Raw genomic sequence first — 12,809 nt, 5'->3', positions numbered from 1 at the left:
AAGTACGTTTATTCATATCATATTTTAGCATACAGGTAGTTGCTCCCATAAAAATGCTTTTCAAGTGCGAACGATGCGTAAAAAGATGCGAAACTGCGCATATACATTTTGGTGCAGGGAAATTTAATTTGGGATTAGCTGGTGACGGCTAATATTAATTTTTTAAAGCAATTAATATCTGCAATTTTGTAAGAGCGTGTCCTTAATGTAACTTTCCTCCCAAATCGCGTGAAAACTGGCATTTATTTTGTACGGCTGTATAATATGAAATAACTTTGGAGTCAGAAATAATTCAATCAAAATATATTTTCGGCAGAGTCCATTTCTAATTAAGATCATTGCCTTTTGCATTGGAAAATACTGTGAAGTAAAATCGGTGGGCATTAGTGGTCTTCGACTTTCTCAGATCGATTCTTCTCATGATAAGATGAAAGTTATTTTAGTTAGTTTAGATAGTTTTACCTCTCAAGAGTGTGCAGTACGTACTTAAATTACCGAATTATGTGCTATTTTGTGGTTTCGAAGAGTGCAATCTATACCCTGTTTCTTTCGCTCCAGATAATGTTTTCTTTTTGCATTGGGCATATCAGATCGGCTGGATTCTCTGCACCCAATCGAAGAGAAGGGATCTCGGAGAGTTTGTTTTTTTCGAGCGCGCAGATACGGCAGGAGATGGCCGATATGAATCGCCGGATTCCTTTAATTCCACAGGCCCCCCGCAAAAGAAAGTGGATAAACGCTCGATCTTTACCCTCTTCTTCCAAAACACGACCTAAATGTGCGGAACTACATTCCTCCGTAATGCGTTTTCTCTTTCCCCCTTACCAGCAGTTAATCACATTTGTTTTTTACTTCTCAGTCGATCCGCATCCGACATCGAATCTCGTCTCATAATATGGAGTGGCGTGTATCCTATATATAATTTAAAAAAAAACATACTCTTGTCGTGATGTATATAATCATTTCCCGACAGACCGATAAGTTTCTCTTCCACCTGTCGGGTTTGGTTCGCGCGATGCTATGAAAATGCTTCCGTATAATCAACGTTGGGCCATTAAATACCAACACCAATGCTCTGGCCCATTTCTTAACTTAGCCGGAAGAAGAAGCAGCGCGCCCTTTAAAAAGCGATATCCACGACCATTTATTACCTCTTTTACTTCAACATTTGTCAAGCAATTTTAATTTCTGCGTCTCCGCCTAACGTATTTCCATCGGATTATCAGTACTAAGAGGACTCATTGATGCATTGTGAACGCTCGTGTTTTGTATATTTTCGTGACGTATTACTACTGGCAGCTTAAGTCACCATTTTGCAGTCAGCATCTCGAGTATGTCTTTTTTAACCATTACCAGTACATCTATTATGAACTATTTTCATATGAGATATTCTGAAGTTAAAATCTCAGATTTGTGATACTATTAAGTTTTGATGAAGATAAACTTGATATACACCAAAATTTTCATAAAGATTTCATAATTTTCAACAAAGAATAAGTCACAACAAAAGATGAGTAGCGCTGGAGAGATCCGTTCTCTTAAAAAGGTGCCTCTCAAATAGCTTATTTCTCTAATTCTTTAAGCAATTCATCATGCACCTCTGATATACTGACATCCTTATTCAGTACACATCGAGTTGAAAATTCGGGTTCATTCAGATCTTACTTACTCCCACTTCCTCTCAGGGATGCTCATTGGAATATTTCCTGTCTTTTATCATTTCCATATTATCTTTAATAAAAAAAGCTTATATATACGGTCCCATTTTCTTTCCCAAGAAAACACATTTTTTCTTTATCGTATATCTTTTTTGATATACATTCGATAAACTTCTCCGTAATCATCCGATCACCGAGAGTGATGACTGATTTCGAATTTAGTCAATCTACTTCTTCCCTATCAAAATTCATCACAGTGCATGAGCTCAAGGCTTGATCTGAATTTGTTGACAATTTACTTATTTTTCAAATGTACTTATTGATTCTACCATATCTTTTTAATCTTATATATCTTTTTAGTAAAAACAGTTCAGAAAAAAGACAAATAGGCAATTTCATTTTTCTTCCAGACTGCTTTCCTTTAAATAGGATGTATGTGCCAATGTACTGGGTGTATGTACTCATAGAATATCAACTCACGAGCCACATATTATGGATTCTTAAGTATCTGTTTCTGTTAATATGACGCATTCTTCTAAATCAATGGTTGAAAATAGTGTAACATCTTACTAAAGCGTTTTAGTAATAAATTTAGTATCCACCGATTGTGTTTGTACTTAAGTCAGTTCGCTTAACTACACAAATAATGTTTATAAAAAATTATTTCCCGAAATATGCGCCCAAATGGCTTCTGATTTTAGCGTAATAAAAAGTCGATTTTCGAGCCTCTCAGTCCAGTTCAAGAAAAATGTAGCAGCTCATGATATTTTTAAGTCGAAAGAGGCCATATAATTTAATTTTTTTTCCTTTAATTTAAAATTCCATTCCGAGCGCCAGCATAGTAAAGCAAATCTTCTAACTATTGCCTCATATTTTAATTATTGTTGCCATATTATGAAGCAAAATATTTATTATTACTACTATATCTTTTTTATATATATTTTCATCATTCGAGGAAGGATGAGGTCAGATGAAAGCTGTAAAATTTAGAAAAAATGTGAAAAATTGCAACAAAAAAAACTGAAAAATCGATCATTTTTAATGCGTTTTTATACAATTTTCGGGGACTTATTCCCCAAAATCTACCTCGTTACCATAAATTTTCATGCTTTAGAATTTTTCAATCCTCTAAACTCTTAGAATTAATGTAAATGCGAAAATAATCATTTTCATCCAGCCAAATTATCGAAAAGTGATTAATTATATGAGAGGGGACTCCCCCGAAAATGGTGGGTGGTGGGGAAAAACGGAGGTCATATCCGGATTCACGAGGTCATTTTACGTAAGAATAAGCAGGAATGGTATCAGGGCCAATTTTCATGCCGTCCAGTGTTTGCTATGCATTACAAAATGAATAGTAGTAGCTGATCTTTACTGAAGATATAGGTGGAACTCACAATTAACCATGTTTTTTTATCCTATTAGTCCTAATGTCACACATTTTGGCAGAAAGGCCAGTATTTTTCCTGGTGTCGCGTCGCATTTAAAGAATGTTTTGTGAATGTCGTTGGATATGAACCAGGGACCCCTCGACTAGAGCCCTGCTGCTCAACTTACTAGGCTACCACTCCCCTCTATAAATCCCCCATTGTTAATGGTGATTAATAAATACACAAAAGGCAATCCGCCATTAAATAGCCTAATTTAGCTCGGCTTTAGCTATAAAAATTAATTATCCAAATCGGTAGTTTAATTTTCCTGAAATAATAAATACATAACGATATTTAATGTCACAGATTGAGTAATTTCGAGACTGAACTCAAGAAATTTTCGTAACTCCATGAAAAACCGAATGACCCAAGTATACATTCCAAAACCAGTTTCACAACCTTAAATTTCCGTCCTCGTTTCCCATGAAACCAGTCCAGTTACATCTTCAGCTTCTCCTTCGATATTTGGAACCATGAAAAATCATTGATAAATTTCAATTTTTGGGGTTACGCACGGATTAAACACATGAAAAGGTCATTGAATAAAAGTCAAATGTAAGCGCAAAGTTCAGCTGCTGGAAACGGAGATAGTAATCAAGAAAAAAACAATTTTTGGGGACGAAGGATATGTTGAAATAAATTTTTTTGCAAATTATTGTGAAAATCATCAACCTTTGGTTTCTCTTTTACTTGAATAATTTTCCATAATTAAGCATAAAATAAGGAAGCCCCTTTTTTAATACAGCGGAATATTTTGCATAGTATAGATTTTTCCTTTGAAGTCCATCTCCCCACCTAATCTTGTGCCAAACTTTGATTGCTAGGATTCAACGTGCATTATTAAAGTCTGCTCTGGTATTTCAACAGCGGAAATGTTGGTCACTAGTGAAATATTTTTCTGACTTTTTACCTGATCGAGAATATATTTTGATCAGCTTCGGTTAAATCTTCAATATAAGCAATCAATTTAATACAAGGAGAAAACAGTTTTGATATTATCATTGATTTATTTGGGCGTGGTGGGATTAGGACTTCCCAGTGGCACGGTATTGTAATTATTTGTAAACATACGTGTAAATTTTGTCGGTCTATAACTGTTACAGAAGAGACAAGTGCTATTGTATGGTTCTAGTTGTTTTTAATGAGTGCTTAGAGTTCATGTGATTCCGTATTCTAACCATGTCACCAAGAATGTGTGGATTTTGGGTTGACACTGTAGCGGTTTTAGATTTTGACTCGGAATTTCAGCGTGACGAAATTCGCCGCTTGGCCTCACTCGATTGACGAAAACGTTTTAAATGCCTAAGTGGTGCCAAGAGAGGCCACTGTGTCGAAAAGCGTGTTGCCAGCTGATAACGCAATAGTCCGAAGAGGGCGTACAATGAGTTTACAACCATCAATCGCGTGTGATTTGGAATATAAAAACATTAAGCGATGAGGTAAAATGAAGTCGTGCCAAGGCGTGAGTTGAAAGGGAGAGGAGGCACACAAGAGAATTAATCCGAGAACAATAGAGGTGAAAGTGTTCCTCAAATTTCTCTTTCATTCTTTCCGACGCCATAGTCCACGTCTTTATTTGATTCAGTTTATTTTTGACGGGACGATTCGTGTCCACAATTACCTGCGAAAGAGAATTTTTCTCACACCTTGTTGGTAGTGATTGCGATATATCGAAATATTACATAGAGGTGACATACTGGGGCAAACGATGTAGAGAACTAAAGACTTTAACGTGTGTAATAAAGGTTATTTTTGTTCACAAATTGTCAGTACGAGTAGTGTTATTTTTAATCTGACATTCCCGTTTCATAGATTCATATATCGTGGTGCGTTTTTTCTTTCGAAAAGTAAATTTTTGCTATCAATCGATTTGGTATTCTCATCTCTCGACGTGTTGGGCAACCTTGTGAAGAAATTTTAATTAAAAGTGTTTCCTTGTTAAGATTGAAAGCTTGAGATCTTCTGTCTACCCATCCTTCTTAGGTGAATTTTTAGCACTTTATCGCTCTTTACGATGTAATCTTGCCTCGATTCACCCTGCACACCACCTCTTAATACACGTATACTACCATTGGGGTGTTTAGAAATTAGTGAGTTTTTTTCCCATCATGTGGGTAAAGGGTGTAAGCCAGCCATGGTAGTCTCATAGATAGGATTCTCTTTCAACAGAATACATATACTTATTTTATTCTTGTTGATAAAGGTCTTAGAAATGTCATTAAGTTATAAAATTTAAGCAGTACTGAATACCTGTTCCTGAGCAAAGTAAAGCCACTAGTAGGTAAAAAAATCACTCCCTTTTTTATAATTCCGGAAAAGTTGGCGATGATATCAGAAGTATATGCGGTACTTCTAAATGAATTCAATTGAAAAATGATTAGTCATAGCTGATAATGATTCTTCTCCTTTTTTAGATATTTCATTTTAGATATCTTTCAACACAAAAATGTTTTACAAGGTACCTGGTGTGGTCGTGAGGATGCAGCTGATAACCTTTCCTAACCGTGGAAAGCTTATTTAGCGATATAAATACTTAAAATTTACATTTTGGTGCCTAACTTTTGATTATAAATTTACGATTTACAGCTCATGAATTATACTTGCTATAAAATTCCGAAGCAGTACAGAATTGACGATGAAAGCAGGAGTTGGCATAATATTCAGTTGTCATTGAGTGCAGAAAACCTTTGATTCATACTTTTGCGTTTTACCTCACCTTACCGACTGTTCGAATACTTTTAATTTAAAAATTATCGCAATAGACTCTTTATCGCGAATTTGAAATGCAGGCTTACCTTTATTTTCCAATGGAACACTCTAAAAATGCTGTGGAACTCTAATCACTTCGATTGTGCGATGGATGCTGCCTAGATGTTAATGTTACATGAAAATATGGTAGATCTCCTTACATACATTCCCCGTCGGAACTTCAATGTCATGTTTTATTGTCCGCAGTAACAGTGAAAACTCTCCTAGGTCATTTGGAATTCTTGTCATTCTTACTTTCATATGAATCTAAGGCCAAGCGCTTTCTACCCATTCATTTCTCCATCAAAAGCCGTAGTATGGGATCGAGAGTCACAATGAAGATATGTGGTTGAGCGTAATTTATATGCGTCTGATGGAATACGATATGGAGATAGATCGGACCAGGAGAATTTATTTCCCGAGGCAATCAATGTGAATATATGGAAATACCGCGAGCATTAAATAGCTTCTGTTCTGTTATTTGAGGTGTTTACCAATTTTAAAGAGAGACCCATCCATTGAGCGTTGAGGAATGCAGAGCGTTTTGGGTATAGGTATCATTCAAATTGAATGCGGAATATTCTTGAATAACTAAGCTATCGCTGAAATTCGCAAGTGGGTCCTTAGCATTTGAATCCAAGCGTCTGGGTCCTCACCATCTATCTACAGCTACCTCACGCAACTAATTTTCGAGTTTACTTAAACGTATTGCTCATTATGGCACTCCATGAACATTACGAAGGAATAAAAAATGTTAACACTCAGCACTTAATCATTATACTTTTAAAATTCTATGGTTTTATACAAAAATATAACTTTTTTACAACAAAAAGCAACATTTTTTGAAGTTTTAGCGATTTAAAGCCTACAAATAATTAAAATGGTTAAAAAATATGGACCAATTTAGTCATTTTTACGATACTTAGATGTCGCATGGTATTTATCAATCTGGAAAAATCATTCGACTGCTATTTAACTTCAATTCATGGAAGTATTATTTCAATTATGCTAATAATAATTTTGTCACGTTACGAAATTTGGTGATTTACCCACCTCAATATTGTTCAGAAGCCTTATAACGTTAACATAGTATCATTTCATACATAAATCTTAATTTAAATATGTATGTTCATTAAAAATTTAACAACGTTGCTACGATGCATTTATCTCCTTTAGTTACTATTTAACTACGTTTCGCCCCCTTGGTCACCTCGTACCGCAAGGATTTCTGCTTGATTTTTTGAGGAGGAAGATGGCATGAGTAATACTGACACTATAAATAACTGTGATGGGTTTAGTTCATTTCAAATCATGCAATTTATGTTAATAACTCGTCCTAAATAAATAATTAAAATGTATTATTAATTGAAAGTTCTCATTTAAAAAAATGCAAGAAGCAAGTTTGGGTGTGTGAAATTTGTAATTCATCAAAAATTACTTATTATATGTGTGTTATATCGGAAGTAGTTTAGCCAAAAATATCTCCCAGCATGTTGGATTACATGGTGTAATTATCTGGAATTATAATTAATACTGAGAGATAATTTGTCACAAATGTCTTGACCAACGATGTATTTCGGCTTAATTTCATGTGACCGCATTTAAATCATACCGATCAGTGAACAATGTCATGCGACTGATTAATTACGCCTACCACAGTATCCAATGAATGCATATTCATTACCATGGTCTGAATTTTGGCATGAATCCCGTTTCGGAGTGCAAGATAACGATTTTAGACTAATTATCGTATTTTTTCTGGACCAATTACAATACTAAGCATTTCTCAGCGAACATAAAATATTCAATAGGAATGAACTTATGAACACTAATTCATCTGTAATTTATATTTGCAGGTCTCTGGCACAATGGCGGCCCTACCTCTGATTATCTTCGTGGTTGTGTCGATGTCGGCCACGGGGTCCCATGCGAGTGCAGTGCCGTCCCCGCTTCCCACCGCGGCCGCTAAGAAGTCCTCTTCGCCCCTCGACGGATCCCCTAAAGGCCCCTCCTTCCCCTCACACTACTTCGACCGCAGCACCCCAGCGCTCACCGTGCGACACGTCTCCTCGCCCGCGGGAGCAGATCTGCACCCTCCGCCGCTGCCCTCCCGCCACTCCCGCCTTCACCACCCCCACTACCCTCCCCTCTCGCTGAGGAGACGGCCCGTGGGTGGTGAGACGGCACCACCGTACGCCGTGCAGATGGAACCACTGGTGCAGTATTCCCCGAGGGACCCGCTATACGCCAACGCCGTCGACTCCGACGAGAAGGGCGATAAGGGAGAACAGAGGGCTCCAGAAGGACCGGAAGAACCCCCGCAGAGCCTTGACGAGGACAAGGAAGAGTTAACAGAGGATCAGGAGGGCGGCGCGGCCACTCTAAGATCTCAGCAGGCAGAGGATAAGTCCTCGGGTGGACACCCCATCAGAGGTTTTCCGCCAGAGATAGGGGAAATACGCCGTACTCACGCCCCTCAGTATCCTTACCACCAACTTCCTCAGATATACGGTCCACCCGCTGTCCACGGAGGCCACTACGGACACGGACCTAGATACGTCGTCCTGAAGGAACCCGAACCGATCATTGAGATCATAGTGAAAGAGTCGAACGTGAGTCTTCCCCCAATCCAGTTACCAGCGGTCCCTCCACAGCCAAAGCAAAGGGAGCCAGTTCAGGTATTCTACGTGAAATATGAGAAGAAGAAGGGCAAGAGCGGTGGCGAGCACGACGGTGTTGTGTTCGATAGGCCAGTGGCGGCCCAAGCCCCGGTCTCTCCAGAACCTCTCCCTCCAGTGCACATACCGGAGGTGGAAGATCAGAGTGCCGGAGTTCATGCTGTCACACCCTTGCCCGTTTACACACCACCGCCAAAGATAGAGACGACGACATTGAGAGCCCTCATCCGCCCGGACTCAGAACAAGTTCATCATCCTCACTCGCATACTCAGGCCTTGAGGGTTTCTTTCGGCGAGGAAAGGACTCACAGGAAAGAGTCGGAGGCCGTGGAAGAAGAACAGTCCGCACCTCAACCCTCTTTCGCGGCTCCCAACCCGGCCTGGAATGGTCAGAACGGCTCCCCCGTCCCGCCGTTCAGGCAGCTGCCGGAACAGCATTTCCGATCGCAGCAACCCACGAGGTTTTTCCCACGTCCGCATCAGCAGCAATTCGGCCCGCAGCCCGAGCAAGGCAGGCAAAACCAGTTTCCTCAGCAGCCGAGGCACGAAGGGCCGGCGCCGGACGCGAGGGCCTTCTCCGGACCTCCTAGATCTCTCCCCTCTCCGAATCACGTTCCCGTAGGGCCCAATGCATTCTCCAGTGGTCAAAGTTTCCGCAGTAACTCGGCGTTCCCCCCAGTATTTTACTCCGACTTGCCTCAACACGTTCACTTCAGACAGCAGCAACTTCAAGCATTCCAGCAGCAACACCAGCAAAAACAGCTGCCACAATTCCAAGATCAACAGAAGCAGCACCAGCATTCTTTACAGTTCCAGAGGCTGCCTCCTCCACCTCCATTCAATCCTCAAAACAAACCAGGTCCTCCATCATTTCAATCTGGCCCACCACAGCACATTCAAGGCCCTCCACAGCATATCCACGGACGTCCACAGCATATACAAGGTCCTCCACAACATATCCAAGGTCCCCAACAGCATAACCAGGGTCCTTCACAACATGTTCATGGTCTCCAACAGCATACTCAGGGGCCTGCTAAAGAGCCCCAGAGTCCTTCAATCCCACCTTTTATTCGCCTTCCTCCAAATCAAGTTGGGCGGTTTCCCGAGCCATCCAATCAACAGAATCCAATTCAAGTGGGAGAGATAGTGAAATCCATTTCTAAGTTGGAACATCATCAAATACAATCACCGACGCCTCAGGGCCATTCTCTATCACTTTCTCAACAAGACAGAAGGCCTCCTCAAGGCACCCCACAATTTCCTCGTAATCATCCACAACTCTCTCAGGTATCAGGTGGACAGCCTCCTCACTCTCAGTTCCTGCGTAACCAACAGCAAGGAATACATAGCTCACAGCAAACAGCCGCTCAGTATGGCCGGCCAGGTGTACAGCAGCAACCTGGTCAAAATGGTCCCTCGAGTCCTCGTGCTCCATTGCACTTAGAGCAAAGCAATCACCCAAGTCTCCAAAGCCATAGCATTCAGCATTCCTTCCCACCTCAACGGCAGCCACAACCTCAACAAAGCCTTTCTGTAGGTTCTCAGGGACACTTCAACATTGGTCAGTATTCAGTACCGCAGCAGCACGGACCCACGACTGATCATCCAGCACATCACCAGCATCAGACAATTACATCTAAGCCAACTCCTACCCCTACTCCCTCGTATGGCACGACCATCTTGCATTATCCAACGCCACCGAATACATCAGCCCAGCAAATTAACTCTCTAGGAAGCGGCATTGGCTATCACCACACCACTCCCAAACCTCATTCATCCACTGAACAGACTACTACGACAACCACCGAGAAGCCTATCCCAGAGCTGCCCGATGAGATTCCGGATGACCTTAGACAGCAATTGCTTTCCTCGGGCATTCTCAGCAACGCTGACATACAGATTCTGGATTACGATAAGATTGGGGACATCCCGATCGAGTCCCTTCCTCCCGAGGCCCTGAGTGGTCTTGCCAGTAGCGGACTACAGCCGGCCGCAAGCGAGAACAAACCTGTGTCCGTATCTGCTCCTCCAAGGATCAAAGGGAAGAAGAAGGAGGCCGTGGAGATGAAAGTGGTACGGTACAACCCCGGATCGGAAGAGAGTGCAGTCGATGGACTGATCAGGGATGACGTTGAGGAGACCAAGGTCCTGGCTCCAGTTGCTACTTCTAAGGAAGGCGAGAAGGAGGAGGGCTACCGGCGGTACCTTCCCCTCAGGATATCCGGGGAGAGATTCCCTGTCCCCGACGTCCCAGAGCTCAGGGGGCGAAACGTGACTAGCGTGGTGGTGCTGGCTCCAGTCGGGTTCCCGAGCCATGGTAGAGAGAGGCGGGCGGAAGGCGATGCGGTCGCTGAGGAACAGGCTGAAGGACTATTGTCCTCCGGAAAGTTGAATGCCCTCGTGAAGAATCCTTCAGGGAAAAACTTCAGGGAATGGCTCGACGAAGAGAAGTCAGCCTCTCCAGAGGAGCAGGCTGTTGTCCTCCTGGTGGCCCCGAAGGAAGAGCAACCGGAGGAAAAGGGTGACATCTTCATGTTGGACGTGGGTACAGGGCGGGTGAGCCAGTTGAGGGGGGAGCTGAGTGCCGCCTTTGTGCAGGTGGCAAACGAAAACGCCAAAGACAGCGGGCTGGGGCATAAAAGACATTCGGACGTGAGTTCATGATCAGCACCTTGAGGGACATGTTCCGGAGAAACTGCCATTTAAAGCCGTGCATTGTAATTGTCGTGACGTGAAATTCTTTGCCGGTGTCAGCCAATTCCTTGTAATATCCTATTTTATTGTACAGTGTCATGTTTTCTCAGTTACGTGTATATAATAATATATTTACATTTTTACAAAAAAATTCATTGTCAACTGTATCCTTATTTTTCCTATTTATCTGAACAGTGTTTAGGTTTAAACTGAGGATATTTTACTCCCACCAAAAAAAAATCCTTCAGATTCTAAGATTGAAAAAGCTTTGCGGTAGTTGTGTTCTCCCTGCTTCTTTGTACTCATTAAACCAGATTCCACAATTTTTGCAAGCAATGTTTGAAGACATTATGTAAAAGTGCTTATGGTAATTTGAAATATCTTATTTAACCACGTTTTTAAATTCCTCTATTGAGGTTCTTCGTAGTTTGGCCAAAAAATTAAAATTTTGCTAGTAAAATTTTATTATTATCGCTTCGTCAACTTTTTAATCGTACAGTGTTGGTCGGACAACTTTTTTAATTAAAAATTTGACCCATCCCTCAAATAATTCTGGAAGGAAATATTAAAGATACAAATAACTGCAGACGAGTATTCGAAGATCACTTTATTAACACTCTTTCAGTACTTCCTTTAAAAATTACCTCCCAAACTCTCTGGTCGACGCCACCAGTTTTTCAAAATGCACTCCCGATATTTTATGGTATTTTCACAAAAACGTTTTAGGATTCTATAATCACATTGCGGGAACTGGTTTCATGTTTATGGGCTTAAATCTGTTTGTTGTGAATACCAGGATCACCGTTTTTCCATCGCAAGTTTCAGGAGATGATTGCAGTATCAGGTAAGTTCTGCAATCCTTAATAGTACATGAAAAATGATTTCATTTACATCTGCTAGCTTTTCATGTTTTGTTGCATGATAACAGCTGATGTTGTAGCATTTGTTTTATTCAGTCTCACTGTCATGTTCACCATGATGACTACGATAGCGGAGGATTATATTTTCCTTTGTTGTCATAGTCATATTTTATACTTTAATATTGATGCTATTATAAATATTTTAACAATCACTTGAAAGCTTTCGTGAGAATGAAAATCTAGAAAAACCCAGGACTTTGATAAGTTATGTTGAATACAAACTGATGAAATCAAGTTTGACTTATGTAGTTTTTAATTTTTGGCCATTTGCTATTTTTTAAATTTTGATACATGAAATCTTACTGGCAATTTCATTTCATCAGTTAGAAACGGTTAATAATTATGACAGAAATGGTTTCAGCATTTAAACCTCCTCAGATGTTATGCATAAATTTCAATTTACTGAAAGGTAGTCATAGTTGGTTTATTATTTTTCATTTTCATGGCGGCTACACACGCAAGATATTATTTTTCATTATTACTTACATCATTCACCACAAATAACCCAACTAATCACATTTAAAAAATATGTATTTTTAATTTTAGTAAACTTAACCAATTGCAATAGAGGTAGTAGTTTTGTTCTGTCAAAATCTTCAGCAGTGGATATTGCTAGGATAAGATCTTGTTTATAGTCAAACCGTGCTTTTAGATCTGATAAAATCAAATCCAAAACTTCAA

The 12,809-nt window shown here is 40.3% G+C and overlaps 1 protein-coding gene across 1 annotated transcript in view; it reads left to right on the top strand.

Moving 5' to 3' along the window:
• Positions 1–11,345, top strand: part of LOC124157518 (extensin-2) — a 51,333-nt gene extending 39,988 nt beyond the window's left edge. The window contains exon 2 of the mRNA XM_046532318.1: positions 7,693–11,345. Coding sequence (XP_046388274.1) covers positions 7,693–11,178 — 3,486 coding nt within the window. The 3' untranslated portion in view covers positions 11,179–11,345. The remainder of the gene's footprint in view (positions 1–7,692) is intronic.
• Positions 11,346–12,809: the final 1,464 nt, after the last annotated feature.

Source organism: Ischnura elegans, chromosome 4 (genome assembly GCF_921293095.1).
Source record: "Ischnura elegans chromosome 4, ioIscEleg1.1, whole genome shotgun sequence".
Lineage (NCBI taxonomy): Eukaryota > Metazoa > Arthropoda > Insecta > Odonata > Coenagrionidae > Ischnura > Ischnura elegans.
This window is presented reverse-complemented; position numbering and strand designations above follow the sequence as displayed.